General features: G+C 40.6%; 1 protein-coding gene across 2 annotated transcripts in view; it reads right to left on the reverse strand.

Annotated features, from left to right (window-relative positions):
• The window catches only part of LOC127618459 (myosin-binding protein H-like), a 41,077-nt gene that overhangs the window by 12,789 nt on the left and 5,048 nt on the right, over nucleotides 1-23,240 (reverse strand). For both annotated transcript variants that reach the window (XM_052090913.1, XM_052090912.1), the window contains 5 exons: nucleotides 19,272-19,360; nucleotides 18,988-19,183; nucleotides 18,655-18,794; nucleotides 15,524-15,683; nucleotides 13,587-13,723 (listed from right to left, as the gene is read on the reverse strand). In XM_052090913.1, the coding sequence (XP_051946873.1) occupies nucleotides 13,587-13,723; nucleotides 15,524-15,683; nucleotides 18,655-18,794; nucleotides 18,988-19,183; nucleotides 19,272-19,360 (722 nt within the window). The remainder of the gene's footprint in view (nucleotides 1-13,586; nucleotides 13,724-15,523; nucleotides 15,684-18,654; nucleotides 18,795-18,987; nucleotides 19,184-19,271; nucleotides 19,361-23,240) is intronic.

The raw sequence follows: 23,240 nt of genomic DNA on the forward strand, positions 1-23,240 counted from the left end.
TATCCCTGGATGCCTGAATGGGAGCAGACAGCGCAATGTCCCTTCTACTTCTCTCTGAGTTACCCAGCCCCCCCCCTCCCCCCTGGTCTGGACGCAATGGCAAATATATGGCCCAGAATGCGCCTGTATGCTTCCCCCTGGTTTCTCTGCTCCAGGGAGTCTTGGCCAGAGTTTGATAGCACCGCATTGGCCGAACTGGATATGGTTTTCGGAGATAATGTCTCTCCTCGACGGCTCGCCCTGGCGATTCCAGACAGGAGGGACCTTCTGCCTCAGGCGCAGGGGACAATATTTAATCCCTGGCCCAAGCTGTGGAACCTTCATGTTTGGCCCCTGAAGGGTACCAACTGAGGGACACTGGGTTTTCACCTGAAGTTATCGAGACCATTCTAAGTGCTAGGGCTTCCTCTACTTGAAACAAATCTGGGTGAGATTTTACAGGGCAGAAGTGGACCTCTTCAACTCTCAACAAACCGCTGGACGTGATGGCGCATACATGGCCCAGAATGCGCCTGTATGCGTTTTTCCGCTACTCGCTCCCTTCATTTGATGAGCTATGCGACTGAGGCCTACTGCCAGGAGCTGGACCCCTTCATGGGACTTAGCAATAGTCCTTGAGGGTCTGGTTGAGACCCCTTTCGAACCTCTAGAGTCAGCGTCTGATAAACTTCTGACTCTCAAGATGGTTTTTCTTATGGCAATCACCTCTCTAAGAGGATTTGGGGATCTACAGGCTCTGTCTGTCTTGTCCGCCTGCTTAGATTTTGTCCCATGAATGACCAAAGCAATTTCGCACCCTCACCCTTACTACCTGCCAAAAGGTTCATTTCTCGACCTTACATCCGGTCACTCTCCAAGCCTTCTGCTCCCCGCTGTTTACATCGCCGGAGCAGGAAAGACTTCACAGACTTTGTCTAGTCTCTGCCCTTCAGACTTATGTCCACCGCACTAGCCAGTGGTATAAGTCAGGGCAACTATTCGTTTGCCATGGGGGCCGCAACAGGGGGGAGGCCGCCACCAAGCAGACTATGTCGCATTGGGTGAGGGACGCTATTGCCCTGGCCTACGAGGCGCGCGGTCAAGCTTCGCCAGTAGGTTTCAGGGCTCCCTCTATCAGAGGTGTCACCTCCTCTAAAGCCTTGGCTAGAGGTGTCCCTCTGCAGCATGTTTGTGATGCGGCAGGCTGGTCCCCTCCGCACACATTCATACGATTTTATAGTTTGGATGTTCATGCCACTCCAGGCTCTTATGTCCTAGAGTCGACATCTCAAGCTCATGTCTGAGACATCTCACGCTCTTGTGAGCACACTACACAACCGTAGGGGGTCCGGACAGTCACAGTGCGGAGGCGTGGGTATTCTCGTTCCCAAAGCGCTTTTTCAGCGCAGCATCATAAGTGTAGCTTTTTGAAAGGGAACGTCTCAGATAACTTAAGTGTAAACCTTGTTCACTGATAAAAGCAGAATGAGATGCTGTGCTTCATTGCCGCACTGGGATGCCCCAGGACTGCTCTTCAGACAAAATACCTGACGATGCGCCTGTGACACATCTACTTATAGCCCTGCCACAGGTGCATCCAATGATTACACCGGCAGAGGCTATAAATTCCAGTCAATGTTCGTTGACATTGTTGCACACATATTCACAGCTGGTCACACCTAAAGCTGTTCCCAAAGTGCTTTTTCAGCGCAGCATCTCTTTTATCAGGGAACAAGGGTTACACTCAAGTAACCCGAGATGTTTTATCTGGGCATTACCATTAAAAAAGAAATTAGCAAGATTGCCAGTGATAAATTTAACATTATTCTAATTAAGATTAAGAATGATCTTCGAAGATGGAACAACCTCAAGGCATCGCAACAGGGAAGAATTTCCACCATCAAATTGAATGTGCTACCTCGTCTTATTTTTCTGTTCTTTATGTTGCCACTTTCTCCTCCCCTAAATTACTTCAAGGATCTTAAGTCTATGATCTCCAGATTTATCTGGAACAGTCGACGCCCTAGGATTTAATTATCTACACTTCAGCAATCCAGTACGAAATTTTCAGCTATACTATTCATTCCACATTAGAGCCCTTCATAAATGGCTTGACAATCAATCTATGGTATTATGGAAAACAATTGAATCTGCTAAGGTAAAGACACATAGGCTGCAAGATATTTTATTTTGTGCATAAAGAACAAAACGGCTAATTCTACATTTGGCCCCATCGTTGCAAATTCTCTCAGGGTTTGGAAAAGGCTAGAGCAGCATGTTGGGGGCTTTTCAGATTTCTGCTGTACCACACCCCTATGGCATAACCCCAACTTTTTAAGAGGAAATCGACCATTCGTCCAATCCTCTTGGGCTGCCCTGGGTACACACACGTGCGACGATCTCTATGTTAGCTTAGGCCTTTGCTCACTTCAGACTTTAAGAACTAGATTTTCTCTGCCTGCTTCTTCATATTTAGTTTATTTTCAGATTTGATCAGCCTTAACGGCATATGGAGTACCTTGGGCATCCCCTTTCCCTTCTTATCCCTTGTTGGATTGGATCTCGCAATAAGGGGTGCGTGCGCCTGTCTCAATCTATAGTAAACTAATTGAAAATACCTCAAAATCTCTCCCCATCCTATCCACATGGAACTGTGAATTGGACATGCTAATATAAAAGTGGATTGGAAACAGTGTGGTCTAATCTCAATTTCACTTCCAAGAATTTAGCTCATCAAATTATCCATTACATAACTATTCTCAGAGCATATGTAACTCCTTATAAGAGATTCAAAATGAAACTACAACCTACATATGACTTTCACATTTGTAACACTGCTTCTCCGGGTACCTTTCTACATATGTTTTGGGAATGTCTCACATCTTTGGGTTCATGTAAATTCTGTTCTGCCATTCGTGCATATTTATTGTTTTGTTGTGTTTCGCTTATTTCAAAATAGAAATACAAATTTGATCACAAAAAAAAAAATGTAGGAGTGAAAGGAGCAAAGATGTAACAATATCATCATGCCCTAACTTGGATAAAAATGAACGTATCCACTGCAAGAACTATCTGATCCAGTCTAGTACTTGTTGACTTCCACAAATTGGCAATACTGAAATTACATTAGAAAATGTTATCTATTGAGGACAAAATTATTGTCTTTTTATGAATTAGCCTACATCATAGTGCTCTACTATCTTTAAGGGTTTGAAGTTTTCAACTGCATCCAACGGTCAGTCAATACACCCTGGACATGCCTGGAAATAATAGACAGTGAGCCTCATCACAGCAAGCATTAATAAGCAAGGTTTTTGGAGTGTCCAAGAAGGGTACATCAGGATCTGCATTCAGCTCAGGTTTGCATCTATCTCAGCTGTTCTCGAAATTTGACTCTGCACCCCCATCCTTGGGAATGACAGGCTAGCATATGACTGTCTACCAGCTGGCTTCAGTGGTCAGCAGGAATGGCCAACAGTGCTGTGCTTTTTCTACCTTATGACTACAGCTATCCAGTTCAGATATGTGTATAACGAAGCAGTCCATTTATTAAGATTGAATCCAAGAACGTTTGGAACTCTTGATACTAGCATTAGGATTATAAACAGCTGTCATTTAATTACGATGATACCCTTCATAAGTATATTTGTAGTAACACATCAACTAATTCTGGACTTCAAACATGTAGCTACTGTGCGTTCTTCATTCTCAACAATAGAAAATGTTGAAGGCTTGTAAATAAAGGCAAATACCAAATAATTAAACAATGCTAAAAGGGTTAGTTCACCCAAAAATGAACATTCTGTCATCATTTATTCACTCTCATGCCATCACAGGTGTGTATGACTGATTTAGATATATATCTTAGCTCAGTAGGTCCTTAAAAAAAGTGGATGGTGATATGACATTTGAATCTCCAAAAAGAATAAACAGTCAGCATAAACAACATCCATACGATTCCAGTGGTAAAATAAATGTCTTCTAAAGCGAAATGACCATGTTTTGTGAGATAAAGATAAATATTTAAAGAACATTAGGTCATGAACAATATGCAAGTACATTTTAACTATAAATCATCACTTCCAGTCAGCTTCAGTACATGCATGTGATATAATCGAATTGTCATGTTCACACGAAAACAGAAACACCCAGGGCTTAACATTAACACCTGGCAATCAAAATAACTCTGTCATCCTTACTAGCCACTTTGGCGGGTGGCTGCAGACGAAGCAAATTAAGCAGAAAATATGCTTCTCACATCTGACACTCACATTTTCATGAGCCAGAGTTCAGCGCAGAGCAAAACTTGTGTGATTCAGTCAGGCTTATCTTGGCGGACGGTAGATACCACAAAACTAACTTATATAAAATATTAAACAGCACTGACGAGGTAAAGAGAAAACAGTGTGAGACAATTACAAGGGTTTTAAAATACACATCATCATCATCATCATCCAAACTAAAATGTTTTTAATGCAGTAACACTAACTGGTATCTGTTATAGATGCATATAAAATCAATTAGGGTGAATATACAGTACATATATATATATATATATAAATAAAAGACTTAATTTATTAATATTATTCTGTCATAAATTTCTCACTCCATTTATGGAAAAAGGTGCAATGAAATTTAATGGTGACTGTGTTAAATCAATCTAACATCTCTTTTTGTACTACTCAATGCAATTATTACTTTGAAAATTGTAGTTAAAGGTTTAGGCTATTAGTTTTTCAAATAATATAGTTTTTTTTTTAATAAAGATTAAGAAACATTAGCCTAACCACAGCAATAATGTGGAACCATCCATGGTCTGATTGTTGCTTTATTACAAATGCCACTGTTAAAAAAAATGGTAAACACATTGGTAAAGTTTTATGAAGGCAGGTACAATTTAGAATGATAAAGGGACTTCCATTTGACAGAGGGACCATCTGAACTTCCAAGGACAAATGGACACATTATTGAGAGTTTTCCTCCTGTTCTATCCTTCTACTGTTCTAACTGGCCATGTTTGCCTTCAGATATGATGGTGACATTAGTGAACTCAAATCCTGCTGAACTCAAATATCATTCTCCTTCAAATAAAATGTCCAAAGAAATGCATGCAGTTCCAGTCTCAATTTAACTTGATACCATAGTAGCCATTGACCCAAAAAGTTAATTTCCATCCCTGGACGCATGTGACCCAATTGGAAGAGCAGCACTGTTTACAACTGAGTAGAAGGAAAGCTGTACAGAAGGTCTGTTGGATTTTTGGTTTAAATCTGTTCGTTTCCTCATAATGGGGTGTTTGTGTGCTCATTCTGGATGTTTCAACCAAGAAAAAAAACACGAGATAACATTGGTATAATGCCAATATGAATACGTTGCATGAGAACGTGTGAACTTCCCTCTGTGAATGAGCGTACTGGTACTGACTGGAAGCGATGATTTAGAGATAAAAAGTGCTTAAATATTCACTTTAGCAGACATTCATTAAACAAGTGGAGTTGTATGGATAACATTCATGCTGAATGTCTTATTTTTGGAGCTTCAAATGTGGTATCACCATCCACTTGCATTTTAAGGACCTACTGAGCTGAGATATACTTCTATTATTCTGCAAGCATTTCCTGCTGAAGAAAGAAAGTCATACACATCTGGGATGGCATGAGGGTGAGTAAATGATGAGATAATTTTAATTTATGGATAAACTATCACTTTTATAACTTTCAAGTTCCTACTGCACATCAATTATTTTAAGATCAGTCATGAAACCGTACATGGTGCAAGCTGATTGGTCCTTTGAACATGTAATCTGTTAGACAATTGGATAATATTTAAATTGCCTGAGTTTCATTGCAGTGTGTCATGAGAAATTTCTCTCTGAAACCATTCTCCTCCCAAGCACCAATTATATAGATTTTATTTTACAGTTTTATTTACTTTGAAAGGGTGTTCTCACAGACACAGTATCCAAATATTCATCACTGGACATTTGCATAAAGTTGGTCATCAAATGAATCTGACCTCCTGTAGCCTGAAATCGCTGGTGCTTGGCAGTATCAATATTGTCAGTATTGCTAGTTGTAACGAACCCCGCTCCTCTAGTTCTCCCCGCTTCATCGAGCTCACAGGCTCGCTCCCCGAGCTCACACGCTCACTCCCAATCACCCCCCTCTGGCTCTCATGCACGCTCCCAATCACCAGAGTATTAATTTCACCTGTACTCGTCCCAATCACCTAGTTATTCGTTTCACCTGCACCGCTCGTTTTCTCCCCTATATATATCACAACCCTTTCGTTTCACTCTTGTTGGTTATTGTTTAGTTTACCCCTTCGCTTTGCCAGCTCTAGTGTTCCCCTAGCTCCCCTGTCTATTCAACTCGCTTGTTTACCCGTTCTGCTATTCTGACTTCCCCGGCTTCGACCTTACGCTTTCCTCGACCACTCTTTTGTAGTTTTGCCCGTTGCCATATCCTGATTCCCGGCTTCGACCTTACGCTCCCTCGACCACTCTCTTCTGGATTTGCCCTATTTGTACTTTTGCTTTGCCTGCAATAAACGCAGTTTGACTATACATTGTGACTGTCTCTTCTTGTGCGGGTTACAGAATAACCAACCCTACAGAAGACAGTCACAATGGAATCCATTGAGGATCTCCGCAGCTCGCTAGAGCGGATTTGCACAGCGCTTTCTGCCCAAGGATCTACGGTTGGGAAACACGACCAAGCGCTCACGGCTCAGGAACAGCAAATACAGGAAATACTGCAAACGGTACGTACCATTTCCGATCAGTTTCAACCTGTTCCACCTGTGTCTGTCCCTGTACCCGTTGATGTTCCCACCGCATTTCCCAGCGCCCCGAGCTTTCAACCCCCGAGCGGTTTGACGGTTCGTCGGAAGCTTGTCAGGGTTTTTAATGCAATGTACTGTTTATATGACGTATCACCCCTTTTAAGCACTGACAGTGAGAGAGTAAATTTTTAATCTCACTGCTCTCGGGTAAGGCACGGCAATGGGCCACTGCATTGTGGACTGCCGAGAGCCCCCTTTTGACGTCATATGATCAGTTTTGTCACCAGATTGCCGTGGTTTTTAATCACCCGGCAGCTGGTAGGGATGTAGGCAGCCGCCTCGTGTTTTTGAAACAGGTGTCACGCACAGCCGCTGCCTACGCACTTGATTTCCGCACCCTTGCCGCTGGTAGCGGGTGGAGCGACCCCGCTTTGTTGACTGTGTACCGCCTGGGTTTGAATGACCAGCTCCAAATGGAATTGGCATGTCGAGGAGAATCGCTGTCGCTGGAGAACTATATTCAGCTCTCCATCACAGTGGATAACCTGCTTCGCGACCGTGCTTGTCGGAGCCCCTCTGTCGTCCAAGAGCCTGCTACGGGTCTCAACTCGCCTAAACTCGTTTCTCCCGAGTGTTCTTCCAAATCCGAACCCATGCAACTTGGTCGCGCTCCACTAACCCAGGCAGAACGAGCTAGACGGTTGACACAGAGCCTCTGCCTATACTGTGGCACCCCGGGTCACCGAATTGACTCATGCCCAGCCGGTCCCCGGCGTTCCCTCTCCAAAAGCCAGGTGAGAACGTCTCTTTCTCAACGTTACCCAGAAACAAGTCTGCCTCCCGGTAATGTTGAGTTTTAACAATGTCTCTTTTTCTACCCCAGCCCTAGTGGATTCCGGGGCAGCGGGACATTTTTTAGACGATGGCTTGGTCCAGAAACTATCCATCCCACTCAGTCCGGTCGTGCCACCTCTCAGAGTTAACTCTCTAGATGGGGCACCCCTCGGTTCGGGTCTCATTTCCTTCCGGACCATGCCATTGTCCCTCCAGGTGGGCTTGTTTCACATGGAGCTCATCCAGTTTTTTATAGTGCACTCACCTAGAGACCCTGTGGTTTTAGGCCACCCCTGGTTAGCGCTTCATGACCCCCACATTTCGCCAACTACTACCGGCGTTTTATTAGAAACTTCGGCAAGATCGCCGCACCCCTCACGTCCCTGACCCGAGGCAACCCGAAGTTCCTCACTTGGAACACACCCGCCCAGCAGGCCTTCCAGGCCCTAAAGGAGGCCTTTACAACCTCCCCAGTTCTCCAACAACCCGACCCCACTCTGCCGTTCGTGGTAGAGGTGGATGCCTCAGAGGTGGGGGTGGGAGCTGTACTCTCCTAACCACACGGGACTCCCCGCCAAGCTATACCCTTGCGCTTTCTATTCCCATAAACTGTCCTCCCCCAAACAGAACTACGACGTTGGGAATAGAGAGCTGCTGGCCATCAAGCTAGCCCTGGAGGAGTGGCGTCACTGGTTGGAGGGCTCTAGGTTCCCTTTCATAGTTTTCACCGACCATAAGAACCTGGAGTACCTCCGCTCAGCCAAGAGGTTGAACCCTCGACAGGCCAGGTGGGCGATGTTCTTTACCCGCTTTAACTTTTCTGTCACTTTTCGCCCGGGCTCCCAGAACATCAAGGCTGACGCCCTCTCTCTTCTCTTCGACCATGGCTCAGAACCCCCGGGGTCGGAGACAATCCTCCCCACGTCGTGCGTCGTCGCACCCGTTAGGTGGGAACTGACGGAGGCCATCCTGCAGGCTCAAGGCGACGAGCCCGCGCCTCCTCAAATGCCCCCCAACAGGATGTATGTACCCACCATTATTCACCCCAGCTCATGCAATGGGTTCACACTTCCCTCTGTTCTGGCCACCCGGGGATTACCCGTACTACCGAGCTCCTTGCTAGGAGATTTTGGTGGCCCTCGCTCAAGGACGACGTCCACGACTACGTCCTCTCGTGTCCGGTCTGTGCCCAGTCCAAAACACCTCGTCACCTTCCCGCAGGACTCCTCCAACCGTTACCTATCCCTGAACGACCATGGTCTCACATCGCCATGGACTTTATTACCGACTTGCCCCCCTCCGACGGCCGGACCGAGATCCTTGTGGTAATAGACCGTTTCTCCAAAATGTGCCGCCTGATTCCCCTACCCGGGTTACCCAACGCGACACAACTGGCCGACCACATGATCACCCACATCTTCCGAAACTTCGGTATTCCCGAGGAGATCACTTCGGATCGGGGTACCCAGTTCACGTCTCGCTTCTGGCGGGCCTTCAGTGACAGACTGGGTATCCAACTCAACTTCTCCTCAGGATACCACCCCCAGACCAATGGCCAGACTGAGCGTCTCAACCAGGAGATTGGCAGGTACCTGCGAGCCTACAGCGCCCAGACCCAAGGCAGCTGGCACACCTATCTCCCCTGGGCCGAATATGCCCAGAACAGCCTGGTCAGCTCTTCTACTGGTCTTACCCCTTTCCAGTGCGTCCTGGGCTACCAACCACCCCTTTTCCCGTGGGAAGCGGATCCCAGTGACGTTCCGGAGGTGGATGCCTGGGCCCGAAGATGTGCCCAGGTCTGGAGAGCCACCCATGACCGGATTCAACGCTCCACCCAGACTCAGAAGGCTAAGGCAGACCGCCGACGCCGTCCTGCACCCCTGTTCCATCCGGGCCAAAGGGTTTGGCTCTCGACCCGAGACATCCGCCTCCGTCTCCCGTGTAAGAAACTAAGCCCCAAGTATGTCGGCCCTTTTAAAATTATTAAACGTATTAACCCAGTCACTTACCAATTACTTTTGCCACCCCGCTACAAAATTTTTCCTGTGTTTCATGTTTCCCTTTTGAAGCCCGTGTTCTATAGCCCCATGTTCCCGCCCACGGCAGCCCAAACACCCCCTCCACCACTCGATGTCGGTGGTCAACCCGCCTATACGGTCCGGGCCTTGCTAGACTCCCGACGTCGGGGTGGCGAGTTGCAGTATCTGGTCGACTGGGAGGGCTACGGACCTGAGGAACAGTCGTGGGTACGATCGAGAGATGTCCTGGACCAGGCTCTCAAGCTAGACTACCATCGCCAACATCCTGATCGTCCCGCACCGCTTCCCAGAGGTCGCGCTCCTCGCAACCGAGCGCGGCCGTCCGGAGCCGTCCGCAGCAGAGGGGGGAGTACTGTAACGAACCCCGCTCCTCTAGTTCTCCCCGCGTCATCAAGCTCACAGGCTCGCTCCCCGAGCTCACACGCTCACTCCCAATCACCCCCCTCTGGCTCTCATGCACGCTCCCAATCACCAGAGTATTAGTTTCACCTGTACTCGTCCCAATAACCTGGTTATTCGTTTCACCTGCACTGCTCATTTTCTCCCCTATATATATATCACAACCCTTTCGTTTCACTCTTGTTGGTTATTGTTTAGTTTACCCCTTCGCTTTGCCAGCTCTAGTGTTCCCCTAGCTCCCCTGTCTATTCAACTCGCTTGTTTACCCGTTCTGCTATTCTGACTTCCCCGGCTTCGACCTTACGCTTTCCTCGACCACTCTTTTGTAGTTTTGCCCCGTTGCCATATCCTGATTCCCCGGCTTCGACCTTACACTCCCCTTGACCACTCTCTTCTGGATTTGCCCAATTTGTACTTTTGCTTTGCCTGCAATAAACGCAGTTTGACGATACATTGTGACTGTCTCTTCTTGTGCGGGTTACACTAGTTGGCAGTATCCAGCTATAGCATGAGGCAGATCATGTGAGCTTCACCGTTAGTTGCCATATTGTTTAGCTGCTTGTTTGCATAAAGTTGAATTCTGCTCAAACATGGGTGGTGCTATGGATGGGCTACCAGGACTTAACCCCCAAATGTTTTTCAATTTGTAGTGATGTAGCCCAGCAGAAGGAAATTAAAAAGAATCAACACAGAATTATACCAAGATGGCTTATAATTCCGGGAAATACCTCCTAAGAATTATGAAGCCAGGAAAGCGAACTGGCGCCAAGGAGTCTGAACTGACCTGTATCTGGCCAGTGTGGCTGTCACAAAACACCCAACCTTTTCACCCCAAAACTCCTCAATGCAACACATTCTGCCAAAAGACTCTGTCAAAGACGGTGCATTGAAGTCTGAAGCAACCCTGTGCAAATGAGACAAAATGCACAGCTGCATATGCTAACTTCCTTGTAAACAAAGAGAGTTCTGTGGACTCACCAAGATTCCTTCTCAGTCCATGTTGTACATTAGCAATGCCCTGAACGTTAATGATCATTACATGACTTAAAGAACATCTTCTTCAGAAAACCCCAGATTTGGAATTGGAAATCTAAGACACTTTTTGTCCTTCGATTTGACCAATTTGACACACTTAAAAATTAGACATTTCCTGTGTCATATGCTAAAACCATGTAAGAGATAAGGATGTATCATCATACTGCAGGAACTTTTCTTGGGTTTTAACAATGAATATACATGTATTATGAGCTATTACACTATAAAAGACTCCATTGTCTCATCATTCTACACTTCTGAACGCATATAGCCTAATTTTAATATGCTAAGATACCTCACATGATACCTGACTGTGGTTAGAATCATAGAATGCATTATGCCGACCTTGTGCGTACATGATGCTAAATTATACAATGTATAATAATGAATATTTAAATTTTAATGTGTAGTGAAGTAACCATAAATGTCATGTTTCATATATCATTTACTTGCCCATTTATGTAGAGAATGTTGATGTTAACAGATGTCATGTCTCTTACAATAATTTCATTATATAAAATGTATGATTAAAACATGTACTTTTTTTGAGTGGGAAACAGAAACCTTTTAAAACAAAGACTCATCAATCACCTTCAGATGGAGGTTCAGAGAGATGATCACATAGTATCTGAAAAGACACTTCTGATTGGCTCATGACACCTTTGGGTTGCGGCCAACCTCAACAGTGCAAAGCCTCCCCACCTAGGACAAACACACTGCTCCTCTTCTTCTGTTCCTCTCTTGCCCTTGTGGCTCTTAGCCTTCTTCGGCTGGCTTTGCTTCGGTATTCCTCTGCATAAGTTCTGCACAATGTCCAGGAAAACTCGGAACGCAAAATTCTGAAAAGAGTTATCTTCTCTGCGCTACGACTAACAAATGTGACAGCGAGTCGCAAGTCTTCCTCGGGGAAGGCCACGCTTCAAAGCCACACCTCATCACTCCAGCAACAAACTATACACAATCTTAACAGAGGTCCAAAACATACACGGAACAACCAGAACTTTCTACAGAGAATCAAAGAACCAAATGAATGCAAGGAAAAGCAAGTACATCTCAAAACTTTCACTGAAAGTGCTGGTGTCTCTTTAATATAATTTGAGCAACCCAATTGCAAATTGATTTAGATTAAATGAAGTATCGAATGGTTCTCATGGCATTGTCTATAGACTTCATGAAGTTCAATTTTCTCTGTACAGATCTTTTCCATTCACCTTCTGTTATAGCACACTTACCAATCTTTAGAAATAAAGCCTTGTTTGTATTCAAAGCTAATTTGACTGTGGTATATTTTGATAAATGATCTCATCTCTCAAGAATGCGCTCTGAAGATCGAACCATATCTAAACATATGTGATATTTTTTTCAATAAGCCATGAGAATAGTATTACTCCAATAAGTTAATTAATTGTAATTCCCTTATTAAGCTAATTTCTTACATATAAATTATGAGCAGATACAACAAGCCTGTTGTATTACGATTTTAATGGAGGAGAATTTTATTCCAATTTCTAATCTGATCATTTGTCATTTATCCTACATATTAATGGTTGAGTATGCGACAGTTTAATACAAATTTCCTACAATGATGTCAAAAGTACTAGTGCTTCGATATCAAGTCGATACTAAAATATAAAAGTATTTTTTATATTAAGTATCATATCTAAATTAATGATAACAGTAAATTAATGATGCAGTATCAATAATGCCAAATACGGAATCAATTCAGTACCCAGTCTCAATTACGGCTGCTTTCCAGCATTTATGCATACGTGCGCACAGAAGAGTGCTTGCGACTCATCATTGCGGCTGTGTGTGAACGGTCAAAACTTTTACTCAGTTACAGGTGACATGATTGGGAACAAAACAAAGCAGTTTGGAGCTACCTTATTTACACCCTGAGATATATAATGTCAAATCAGAAAATAAGAAAATATTTTTGCTTACAATCCAACATTGAAAAGTTTTCTTTAAAGTGAAACCAAACAATTGACCCTCTCTGGTTTTTTGTTGAGTTATAAGCTATTCATTTTTGGTATGCCACTGAAACAGAAAACTTTTAAAAACATCATCACAGCTTAAAGGGTTAAAACACTAAAATAGGCAATAAAGCTGTCATTTGAACACAATGTCAAACATCAAACTATGGAAGCCGTAACGGACACAAATATAGATTTTTTAAATCACGTTTTTTAGGTAAATGGTGTTAAAAGCATACAATGTATCTGAGCGTATCTGAGGCTGAGACAAAAGTTAAGTGGAACCTTTTAGATTTAGTTTCAGTAATATTTACTCTATAATAAAAGCTTAAATGTTACATCTGTGAGGTGTCATTTATAAAGTTTATTTTATTTTGATATGTGATATTCCATCAAAAACAAAAACATACTTATTCCAACGTCCTAGATTGCTCATGTTCTCTGAACTCACAATTAAATGCACAGTCTTACACCAATTATGCTTACCAAGTGTTAAAAAGAGAGCACTGCACCAAGTAGGCAAAAGACAGATAATTCATACCTTTGGACTGCCCCGGACTGCACACAGTAACTTAGTGGTGTAGCCCACAGTGGCAGCTCTGTCGTTGAGGGCTGCTGTGAACTTGGGAGCCTCACTGTAATCGTGCTCCTTGTACTCTGGTGGTTTGTAGACAATACCTACAGGACAGGAGACAACAACCTCAGCCGGGACTGACAGTTGCGCGGAGGGTATAGCAGTTATGACGACATGAGTAACTAAGACAGCCTAGAACAAAGTTTGCTCATCAGCGGAAAAAATATAGAAATTAGGCTGCATTCGATTCAACTCGGAAATACGAAGTCTTCCTAATAGGAAAAGTGCAATAGTTCCACCTTGGAAACTCATGGGGAAATCAACAAATCAGATTTTACCAAGATGTCAATGTGTGACATTACGCAAACACGTCAGCACCAAGAAAGTTTTACAAAATGATTTGCAAAATAAAATGCAGCTATGAGTCAAAGTTCTTCCATTACATAATAATAAAACTTGTTTAGAAAAATTATATTCTCTTTTGATAATCGTACACCTGTAGAACAAATGCTAGCATTAAAGAGACATGTCTGTTGACGATCGGACATGTGCTAAGTTAACGGGAGTTGAGCAGATTTGTTTGCTTATACGTCATCTTCCGAGCATCATGCAATGGAATGCCTTTATTGTTAGCGATCAGAGATATCCAATCAGAATATCCCATATCCCACTTTGAATGAAACGCAGCATTATACAGCTAAGGGCTTAACAGCAAGTAGTTTTTTCTACTGGTCGAGTCGGGCCAGTAGTTCAGATTTGTCCTTTTCCTGCCATTATTTTAACTGGCCTCGTTATTGGTTCATCAAATAACTAAATACCTTAATTTCGTTTAAATGTGTCTGACATTTGTATATGTATATTGGCATTTTTCATTAAACATTATTCAATGTAAACATTAAAAGTTTATATACTTATATATTTATTTATTTTTAATTATTTAAGATATTTATAACTTTTAAGTTATTCAAATTAAAACAATGAATTTGTAATTTTTTAAAACTTGTAACTGATATATCTAAGACTATCACAACTCATTCTCACAACTGCGACAAAACCTAATTTGCGCTAGTCAGCTATATAACCATACCTTGGTGACATACCGTATGTAGATAATCAGCAAAATTCGCATACAAAAATGTTCAATACATCACAGAAAACCACATGTTTAAGTTTGCAAGGTGTAAAAAAAATAAAATCACGTACATGATCAACAAAGGCAAGACTTATTATCAACGCTACATTGGCAATTTGTTAAGTGAAAGTTCATGCAACATGACTGAAATTCTCTCACACTGGCTGTGGGCCATCTGCAATCCTTACTGTTGAGCTCTGTTTACAGTTACATTCAGCAAAGACCATGTTCTGCCTTTTGTGCTTGCAGAATGCTTTTGCAATTACAGCTCAAGATGAGAGTTTACAACAGGCTGGAAGTGAAGTAGCATATTTGTTAAAGCCACACTTAGTTCAGTGCTGTGAACCACCTCTGGGTGTAACAGTTAACTGATCTTAGAACTTCATTTAAATGTCTAGGGTTGACTGACACATCTTGCCAAATTATTTTTACTTTGTTGTCATGCCACCACTTCTGCATAATCCATGTTATGCAGATCCTGTGTACCTTCTTATGTGAAGAATGAGAACTGACATTAGCACTCAAGATAGAGCCAAGTGTCATCTGTTCACAAGGTGGAAACATTTAGTACTTGCTTTCAATTTTTAGTGCCAACAAAAGGGATTCACATTTTTTACATGCTTTCAGCAAAATCTATGTATTTGTTTAGAGAAGTATTTAAAAAACATTCTGACTAAAAAGTGACCAGGTCCAACTGAAGTTATTTTATGATTTTCTTTCACTTCAGTCATCAGGTTAAATTAAAACGGAAAAAAATTGGAAGTGACCTCACCTGTTTTTTGAATATGAGCAACTTCTTTTGTTACAGCAGCGGCCTCACTGATCCCAACTTTGTTTTCAGCAAAAATTCTGAAGGTATACACATTTCCCATAATAAGGTCAGAGACTGTAGCGTTTAGCCTGTGGTAGTGCTCCAGAACTGTGAACCATTCCTGCCAAACACAACAATACTATTCAAATAAACCAATTCATCCAACTTATCAGTACTTTCACAATGCATGAATAGCAAAATGTGGAGTAGCTTTCAGGATAGTGATAAATATGAATTACATAAGTTAATATGATTAATGTATACTCATTGATCAGTAGAACACACAAAATACAACACACACGTGAGCATTAAACAGTTGCATACATTATATCACTTCTCAATAGTCATGCAAAAACAGAACAGGGAGATAATTTCATATTCACAATAATTTAAAGTTTTCTGACATGAGGAATCAAATTTTCCTTGATCTTTTGACACATAAGAGGGGATTGTACTATAAAAACATACTGTACGTTTCAGAAATGAAAACTTCCTAATATAAAAAGAAAATGTATTTAAACCAAACTGCAAAAGGTCTCGTTTGGAATTTGTGGAACTTGTGACGTTATAAGGACCAAATACATCTGCATATGACTGCCTCTTCAGCATGACATCAACACCTATTTTTCCATCATTATACCCTTGGCCCCGCCCACTGGTGCTCAGTCAGTCAAACAGGTGAAGAGGAGAGAGATGGTCATGAGAGATTAATAAACGCCAAAGTGGACTTACACAGGACAACTCCATATCTGGATTTAAATGTTTTTCTACATAACTTTGAACAGCTTTTAAAATATGCAACGTCAAGTTATAACTCCAAAAAAGATCCCCCATTGTGTTTCATTCAGCTGTGCTGTCTTGCTGTTGTACTGTTTTGAAGGCATCCTGGACAGTTTTTGCACCCATCTGTGCTATTTTTAATTATCTGTCTTTTGTAAAAAAGCACTCAATGGACTTAGTTTTGATGCGTTTATGGCAATGTGTGGTGTGTTTTCAGAGCAGTACAAGTGCAACTTTTAAAAATGCGTCTCATTCTTCTACTGCCATTGACTGGGAGAAACACATACCATTCTGTGTGTAAACAAACCAGAAAAATGTGAGATGTGAAGACCAGCGTCTCTGCTTTGGCCTGTTGAAGCCAGTGGATTGAAGAACATTTGCTTATTCAGAAGATTTCAGCATGGATTGCTTGTGAAACAATCACAATATGATTCAAGCTTTGCAAAATAACTATTATTGAAAGATGGAGCAGTTAAAATTGGACTATTGGATGAAAAACTGTAAGTTAACTAATGTTTTTTAAATGCCATGACTATTTGATAGTTTATGCTGTGCTTAAGTGAACAGTTTGATACATTCAGATTAAATGTGTTGAGTGTACGTTATATGTTAACAGTGAAATGTACTACAATTTTGTGTTGTGTTTGTTTATTTTCTTCTGATTGAGTTTAAAATAGGCTGTATTGGAAGGACTGCACAATGTTAGCCAACAACAATAGTGGGAGTTTACATTGAAGTCTTAAAGGGCCAGACAGCTTAAAACTGAGCGTTTCAGACAGAGGGTCAGAGACAGGGTGGGAAATTATGATATATGACCAAATTAATTTTTTTTGAACTTTTTAAAACTTTACTAACATTGTTAGTTGACCTCAGAGAAGATAATAAAATTATATATATATACAGTGGGTACGGAAACTATTCAGACCCCCTTAAATTTTTCACTCTGTTATATTGCAGCCATTTACTAAAATCATTTAAGTTCATTTTTTTTCCTCATTATTGTACACACAGCACCCCATATTGACAGAAAAACACAGAATTGTTGACATTTTTGCACATTTATTAAAAAAGAAAAACTGAAATATCACATGGTCCTAAGTATTCAGACCCTTTGCTGTGACACTCATATATTTAACTCAGGTGCTGTCCATTTCTTCTGATCATCCTTGAGATGGTTCTACACCTTCAATTGAGTCCAGCTGTGTTTGATTATACTGACTGGACTTGATTAGGAAAGCCACACACCTGTCTATATAAGACCTTACAGCTCACAGTGCATGTCAGAGCAAATGAGAATCATGAGGTCAAAGGAACTGCCTGAAGAGCTCAGAGACAGAATTGTGGCAAGGCACAGATCTGGCCAAGGTTACAAAAAACATTTCTGCTGCCTTTAAGGTTCATAAGAGCACAGTGGCCTCCATAATCCTTAAATGGAAGACGTTTGGGACGACCAGAACCCTTCCTAGAGCTGGCCGTCCGGCCAAACTGAGCTATCGGGGGAGAAGAGATTGATCCAATAATCAAATCGTAAACAAACTATGCTTTGGCATAGAGTGCCTTTAGATGAAGTGTTTTTAATGTACTTTATGCATTCACCTTCTTGTTTTCACATCAAGCTATAGCTGTTTTGTAATAAGACTCAACATAATGATTGAGTTATGAGCTGTCATCAGCTCTTTCTCCGCCATATGTGTGTGTTTGTGTCTTTTGGCTTAGTTTTATATAAAAATATTATTTATACTGTCAAGCCGGTTCTCGCCTCCTCCTTTCCCACCTAAACCCCTTTACACAGACAAAAACAGTACACAGAAATATTTTGGACAGCAGCTGATCGTGACCATTTCTTTCTGGAGAGATCTCATGATCATTGATTTATTGCGTGATTTTGTTTTATTTATGCACCTCGTCTGCGTTCTGTTGTATGCTGCTACAACAAACTACCTTGTTGTGAAATGTGAACAGTACAGCGATTTATGGAGTCTGACTGTCGTGTAGTGTAGAGAAACCTTCTATTCTTTTCTACCTATTCTATAGGGGCTTACTATTTTTGAGACCAAAGTTTGGTTTGTAGATTGATCAACTTATAATTCTCATACAATTAATGAAACATTTCTATTTGGTCATTTTTTCTTCTTCAATAACTTACGTAACAGCATGGAATGGTTGATGCTGATACATTTTGTCAATATTACACTTTGTGTAAAAATGTAGAAAATGTAATTGATTATTTTTTACTAGGGTTTTACAATTTTACGATTTACTTTAATCGGGGGGAAAATCATCCTTAACAGGGTTGCGTGTGAGTGACTTACTCCAGTTTTCTTGTCAGCCTTCTGAATAGTGTATCCAGTGATCTCAGTGTTGCCGTTGTCTTTGGGAGGGGTCCATTCCAGAGCTGCATTAAAGCCCCAGGTGTCAACCATCTTGACAGAGGCTGGAGGACCAGGCAGATCTGCACAATAATGGTCAACCATTACAAATTGATTTAGTTTTCGAAGTCTGGATCATCTTCCATTCTAAAGTCTTATTCAGTACACAGAGGTGTCAAGGAATGAACTAAGAATGAGAATGGGATGAGGATAGAAACAGACATGTTCCAAGAAGATAACTAAAATTAACAGTCTCTAGATCATTGCGTGCCTCACCGACAATCTGGATTATGATGATAGCCTTGTCCTCGAAGCTGTCTACCTTCACACTTATCTCGTAGTTGCCCGAGTCCTCCCTCTCTGCCTTGCGGATAAACAGGATGCTATCCTTGTCGCTGTTGCGGATATTTACCTTTTTTGTATCCAAAGGCTGGCCATCTTTAGTCCATGATATCACAGGTTTAGGTTTACCCTAAAAAATGGAGAATATATGATTTAAGAAACATTATGTCATATGTTGCTTCTCTGTTTGCAATATAAATACAAAAGTCTTGGCTTACACAGAAGGGAATGACAAGGTTGATCTGTTCTCCAACTTGCTTGATGTATCTTGACCTCAGGAAGCGGGGCATGCGGATTTTGGGGCGATCTGAAAGAAATGAGATTCACAAAATATAAAATACATATAATCAGTGTTGGGTAAGTTACTCATAATATAAAATCCACTACAAACAACAAATTACTTATCAAAAATATAATCAGATAACTTTACTGATTTCTTCATTTTAAAAGTAATCGCATTACTAATTAATTTACTTTTATGTTACTTTCTAAATCCCTTTTCCAAGGAACGTTTTTGGTTTTCCGCTCAAATTCAAAATGTTTATTTTCCTTCTTATTAATTTTCACACACCCTTCAGCTGTCACAGAAACACTAGCAGACATACATTTGAATACATTTTTTTTATGTATTATACAGTACATACAGTATTACTTTAGTGCTAGTAATGTATTTATACATAGTTACTCAGTGAAAGTCAGAAACTGTTATCTGATTACAAGAATTGAAAATGCAATGAGTTACATTACTTTTTGTGTTACATAACTGTTTTTAATAAAACAGTAATTAGATTACAGTAACTAATTACTTTTTAATCAGATACACCCAACATTGCACATAATAATAAAAAACAGTTTTTACTGTCTCAGATCCAGACTTTCAATAATAAACAATTAAATTCAATTATACAATATGAATCATTACATGTCTAAAACTAATGATAATTTAAACAAAGTTTAAATCAATATTTATTGTGTGAACATTTTTATAAATGTTTAATAATTATGTCTGATATATATATATATATAAAAATTCTAAAGTTTATGTCGAAGTACACTAACCTCAAAAATATCAGTGAAGAGCATGCTTGAGATGAAATATGAAAATAAATATTTAGGGTAAATATCTCTCATAAGCAGAGTTTTTTAATGGGCAACATTTCCAATAAAGCTGTAATTTTGCTCAAATTTAAATATGCAAATATTTTGTAATTGTGTGTATTTTGGATGTATAAAATATTAGCTATGTAATTATCATTAGAAAGACAAAGCAGTGGGCCATTTTATTTCAAAAAACATTAAAGATTAAATTTCCATCAGTGTAATTTCCACTAAATAATTCTATTAAACACAATACAGAATCTGAGATGCGCTGGAAATGACACTGTGGTGGGAAATTTCCTTTACTTTAGAAAACAATTGTACCTTAATCTTCTGTGATGCATGTACATCCATTGTATGACATTGTTAGCTGACAAATTGAAAAATATTATTATTAAAAGTATTATTATTTATTTTTTTATTTTACTTTCTAAAAGTACACAGTGCTTATATACTTGGTTTATTGGGAGAGCCTGTTTTGTAGTGATGCTACGATGTATATTAGGTTGCGGGAATGCATCCAAAAATAGATAGTGTGAAAAAAGGTGTGGAAAGGAATGTGAAAGTCATCACACGCCTGTCTGTCTGCTGGACAACAGCATTAATAGTATAGCCCCGTCTTTGTCAACAACAGACTCATCCACACACACAGAATTTTAACTAGTTGCTTCTTTAATTTGTAGTGTAAATTAATAAATGAATTAAAAAAACTGTGATATTTGAGGCACATTAAAATAAATTGAAACATTTGTAAAAGCTGATATTTTCTCCATTTTAAAGGGGGTTTCTTTATTAAAGAATTTTGAAAACACTACCATGAATCTCCATAAAAAACGAATCTTCCTGCTGAAAGGACCAGTTTAGACTAGCATGAATTTCCATGCTGGTCAAGACTTGCTTATGCTGACTAGTTTCGGGACTGGTCTAGTTTATCTGTCAGCATAGCCATGTTGTTCAAGATGGTGAAACTGTTCAGCCAAGGAAACTTTGCAGGTTAAGAAAATTAAGAGGTCTATTGGGGAACATATACCAGCACACCAGCATCTAAAGCTGGAGACCAGCATTGAAAACACATAAGCCATGTTGGTCTTTTTACCAGGGCTTCTTTTGGTTTAGAAGGGTGTTAGAATATGTGAGCATTGATCACTTTCTAGCACCACACAGCCTTTGACCTCTCAAAGATCTGATCATTACTGGCTGTCCCCTCCTCACAAATGTCACAATACACTTTCTGACTAAAGCATCTCAAATCTAGCTCTCCTTTTATTTTTAACAACTAAATATGCAATTGATCTTCAATCACTCGATTCAATCACTTTGGTAGAAATCAATTATGGGGTGCTTTCCCCATCATTTTATCACTGACATGGAAGCACTTAATAATACGTTAACATATATTTTAGGTTTTCACATACTATCTGTTAAAAAAAAAAAAAAGAAGAAGAAGAAGAAAAAAAGAGGCACTTCTGTATTCTGAAGTTTTAATGCAATTAAAGTAATATGTAGTTAAACTGAACTCCGGTCTCAAAGGATTTTAAGATGATTTGGTTTGTAACAGTTAGGGTCTAATCACCCCTAAAACGAATTGTCAATCAAATACGTCTTGTAACTTGTTTTACAAACAAACAAGGGGTAGTCATAGAAACAGGTCTGCTACCCAGCCCAACCCCATCGGGTTTTGGGCCCATTTCGGGTCAGTTTTTCAAGTATAACATTGGCTTCTGGTTTGTAATAAATGAAAAACAATGCATGTGAACAGACAATTTAAGGCCTGTTCAGACCAAACTTTTTGGCTTTGTTTTTCTATATAAACATGTATCGTATGAATGTCTTTGACCGGTGCGCGTACTTAATCTAGCAGTTTTTTCTGATATGCACATGACTGATGCATTTTCTAGACAGCATATCAAGTTAAAAAGAAGAACAATTTTAAGAAACGCTTATTCTAAAGTAAGTTCAGGTTGCAAAGAGGACTTCATGTGACTGTTACACATGATTCCAGATTGTTCTTCACCCAGAAATGTTTCTGCGCTTTATAAAATTCCCTTCTGTTCTGGCGTGTTGAGGGGTCTGCTGTGCCTTGTTGAAACTGTCTATGTTTACTGTTACTATACTGTTATATATGTTGATTATGCTGACGGTGCTTGAATAAAATACAGCACATTGCAACAAATTTACTTGCGTGGAGAAGAAATTATAAAGAGAGTGAGCAGTTCAGGGTCAGGTTCGGTCTTAAAATTTGAGGTTACTGGATGGGTCGGGTCACACAGTCTTGGGTACCAGCCAGGTTTGGGCTTCAACTTTAGACCTGTACAGACATCTAGTAATGGACCCTTTTCACACACCCATGTGTCATGAAGCGGAAGTCGTCATAGTTGGCTAAATTTGAATGGCGGTGAATGGGAGACCATAGCAAATTTCAACGATTATGCTTTCATGGCTTTGCAAAAGAAGATCAAAATAAATAGTGCTGGATAACATCAGTAAGAAGAAAGAAACAGATCACAATTTTTTTGTCACTCCCTCAGCAGATGTGTTAGAAGCCTCATCACATCTGTGGTAATTGATTTTTTAAAAGTTATTCATTGGGCAGTGGGACCAGAATAATTCCAGCAATTCAAGAGTCAATTCAAGGGTCAAGTGCTGGAGCAAGGAATTAAACATGGAATACAAACAGTTCTTATTCCTCCACTTGTTCAGTTCACACGATTCTCTTTGCTGGAAACATATTCACATACAAATACACAATCTATTTGCTATGTTTAGGAGGACAACGTATGTGTTTACAACACTTCACAGTCCTGAGCTCAGATTGCATTGACAGTCTTGCTTTAGGTCTTTATGTTTGTAATTTAAATGCTAATGAAAGCTCTTGTCAGCACAAGCTAGAGGGATTTATATACACACACATCTGTTCAATCCATTGAGGGCAAGAGAGGTAGCACCAGGCTGCAGTCCTCGGGAACCGCACTGTAATCTGTGCTTCAACATTAGGCCACGTTATCCAGGGCTCAGAAAATAGACAGGAGATTTATATCACTATGAAGTAATCAGTGTAGGAGATGACATTCACTGCCCATCACTTTGAT

Source organism: Xyrauchen texanus, chromosome 25, assembly GCF_025860055.1.
Source record: "Xyrauchen texanus isolate HMW12.3.18 chromosome 25, RBS_HiC_50CHRs, whole genome shotgun sequence".
Lineage (NCBI taxonomy): Eukaryota > Metazoa > Chordata > Actinopteri > Cypriniformes > Catostomidae > Xyrauchen > Xyrauchen texanus.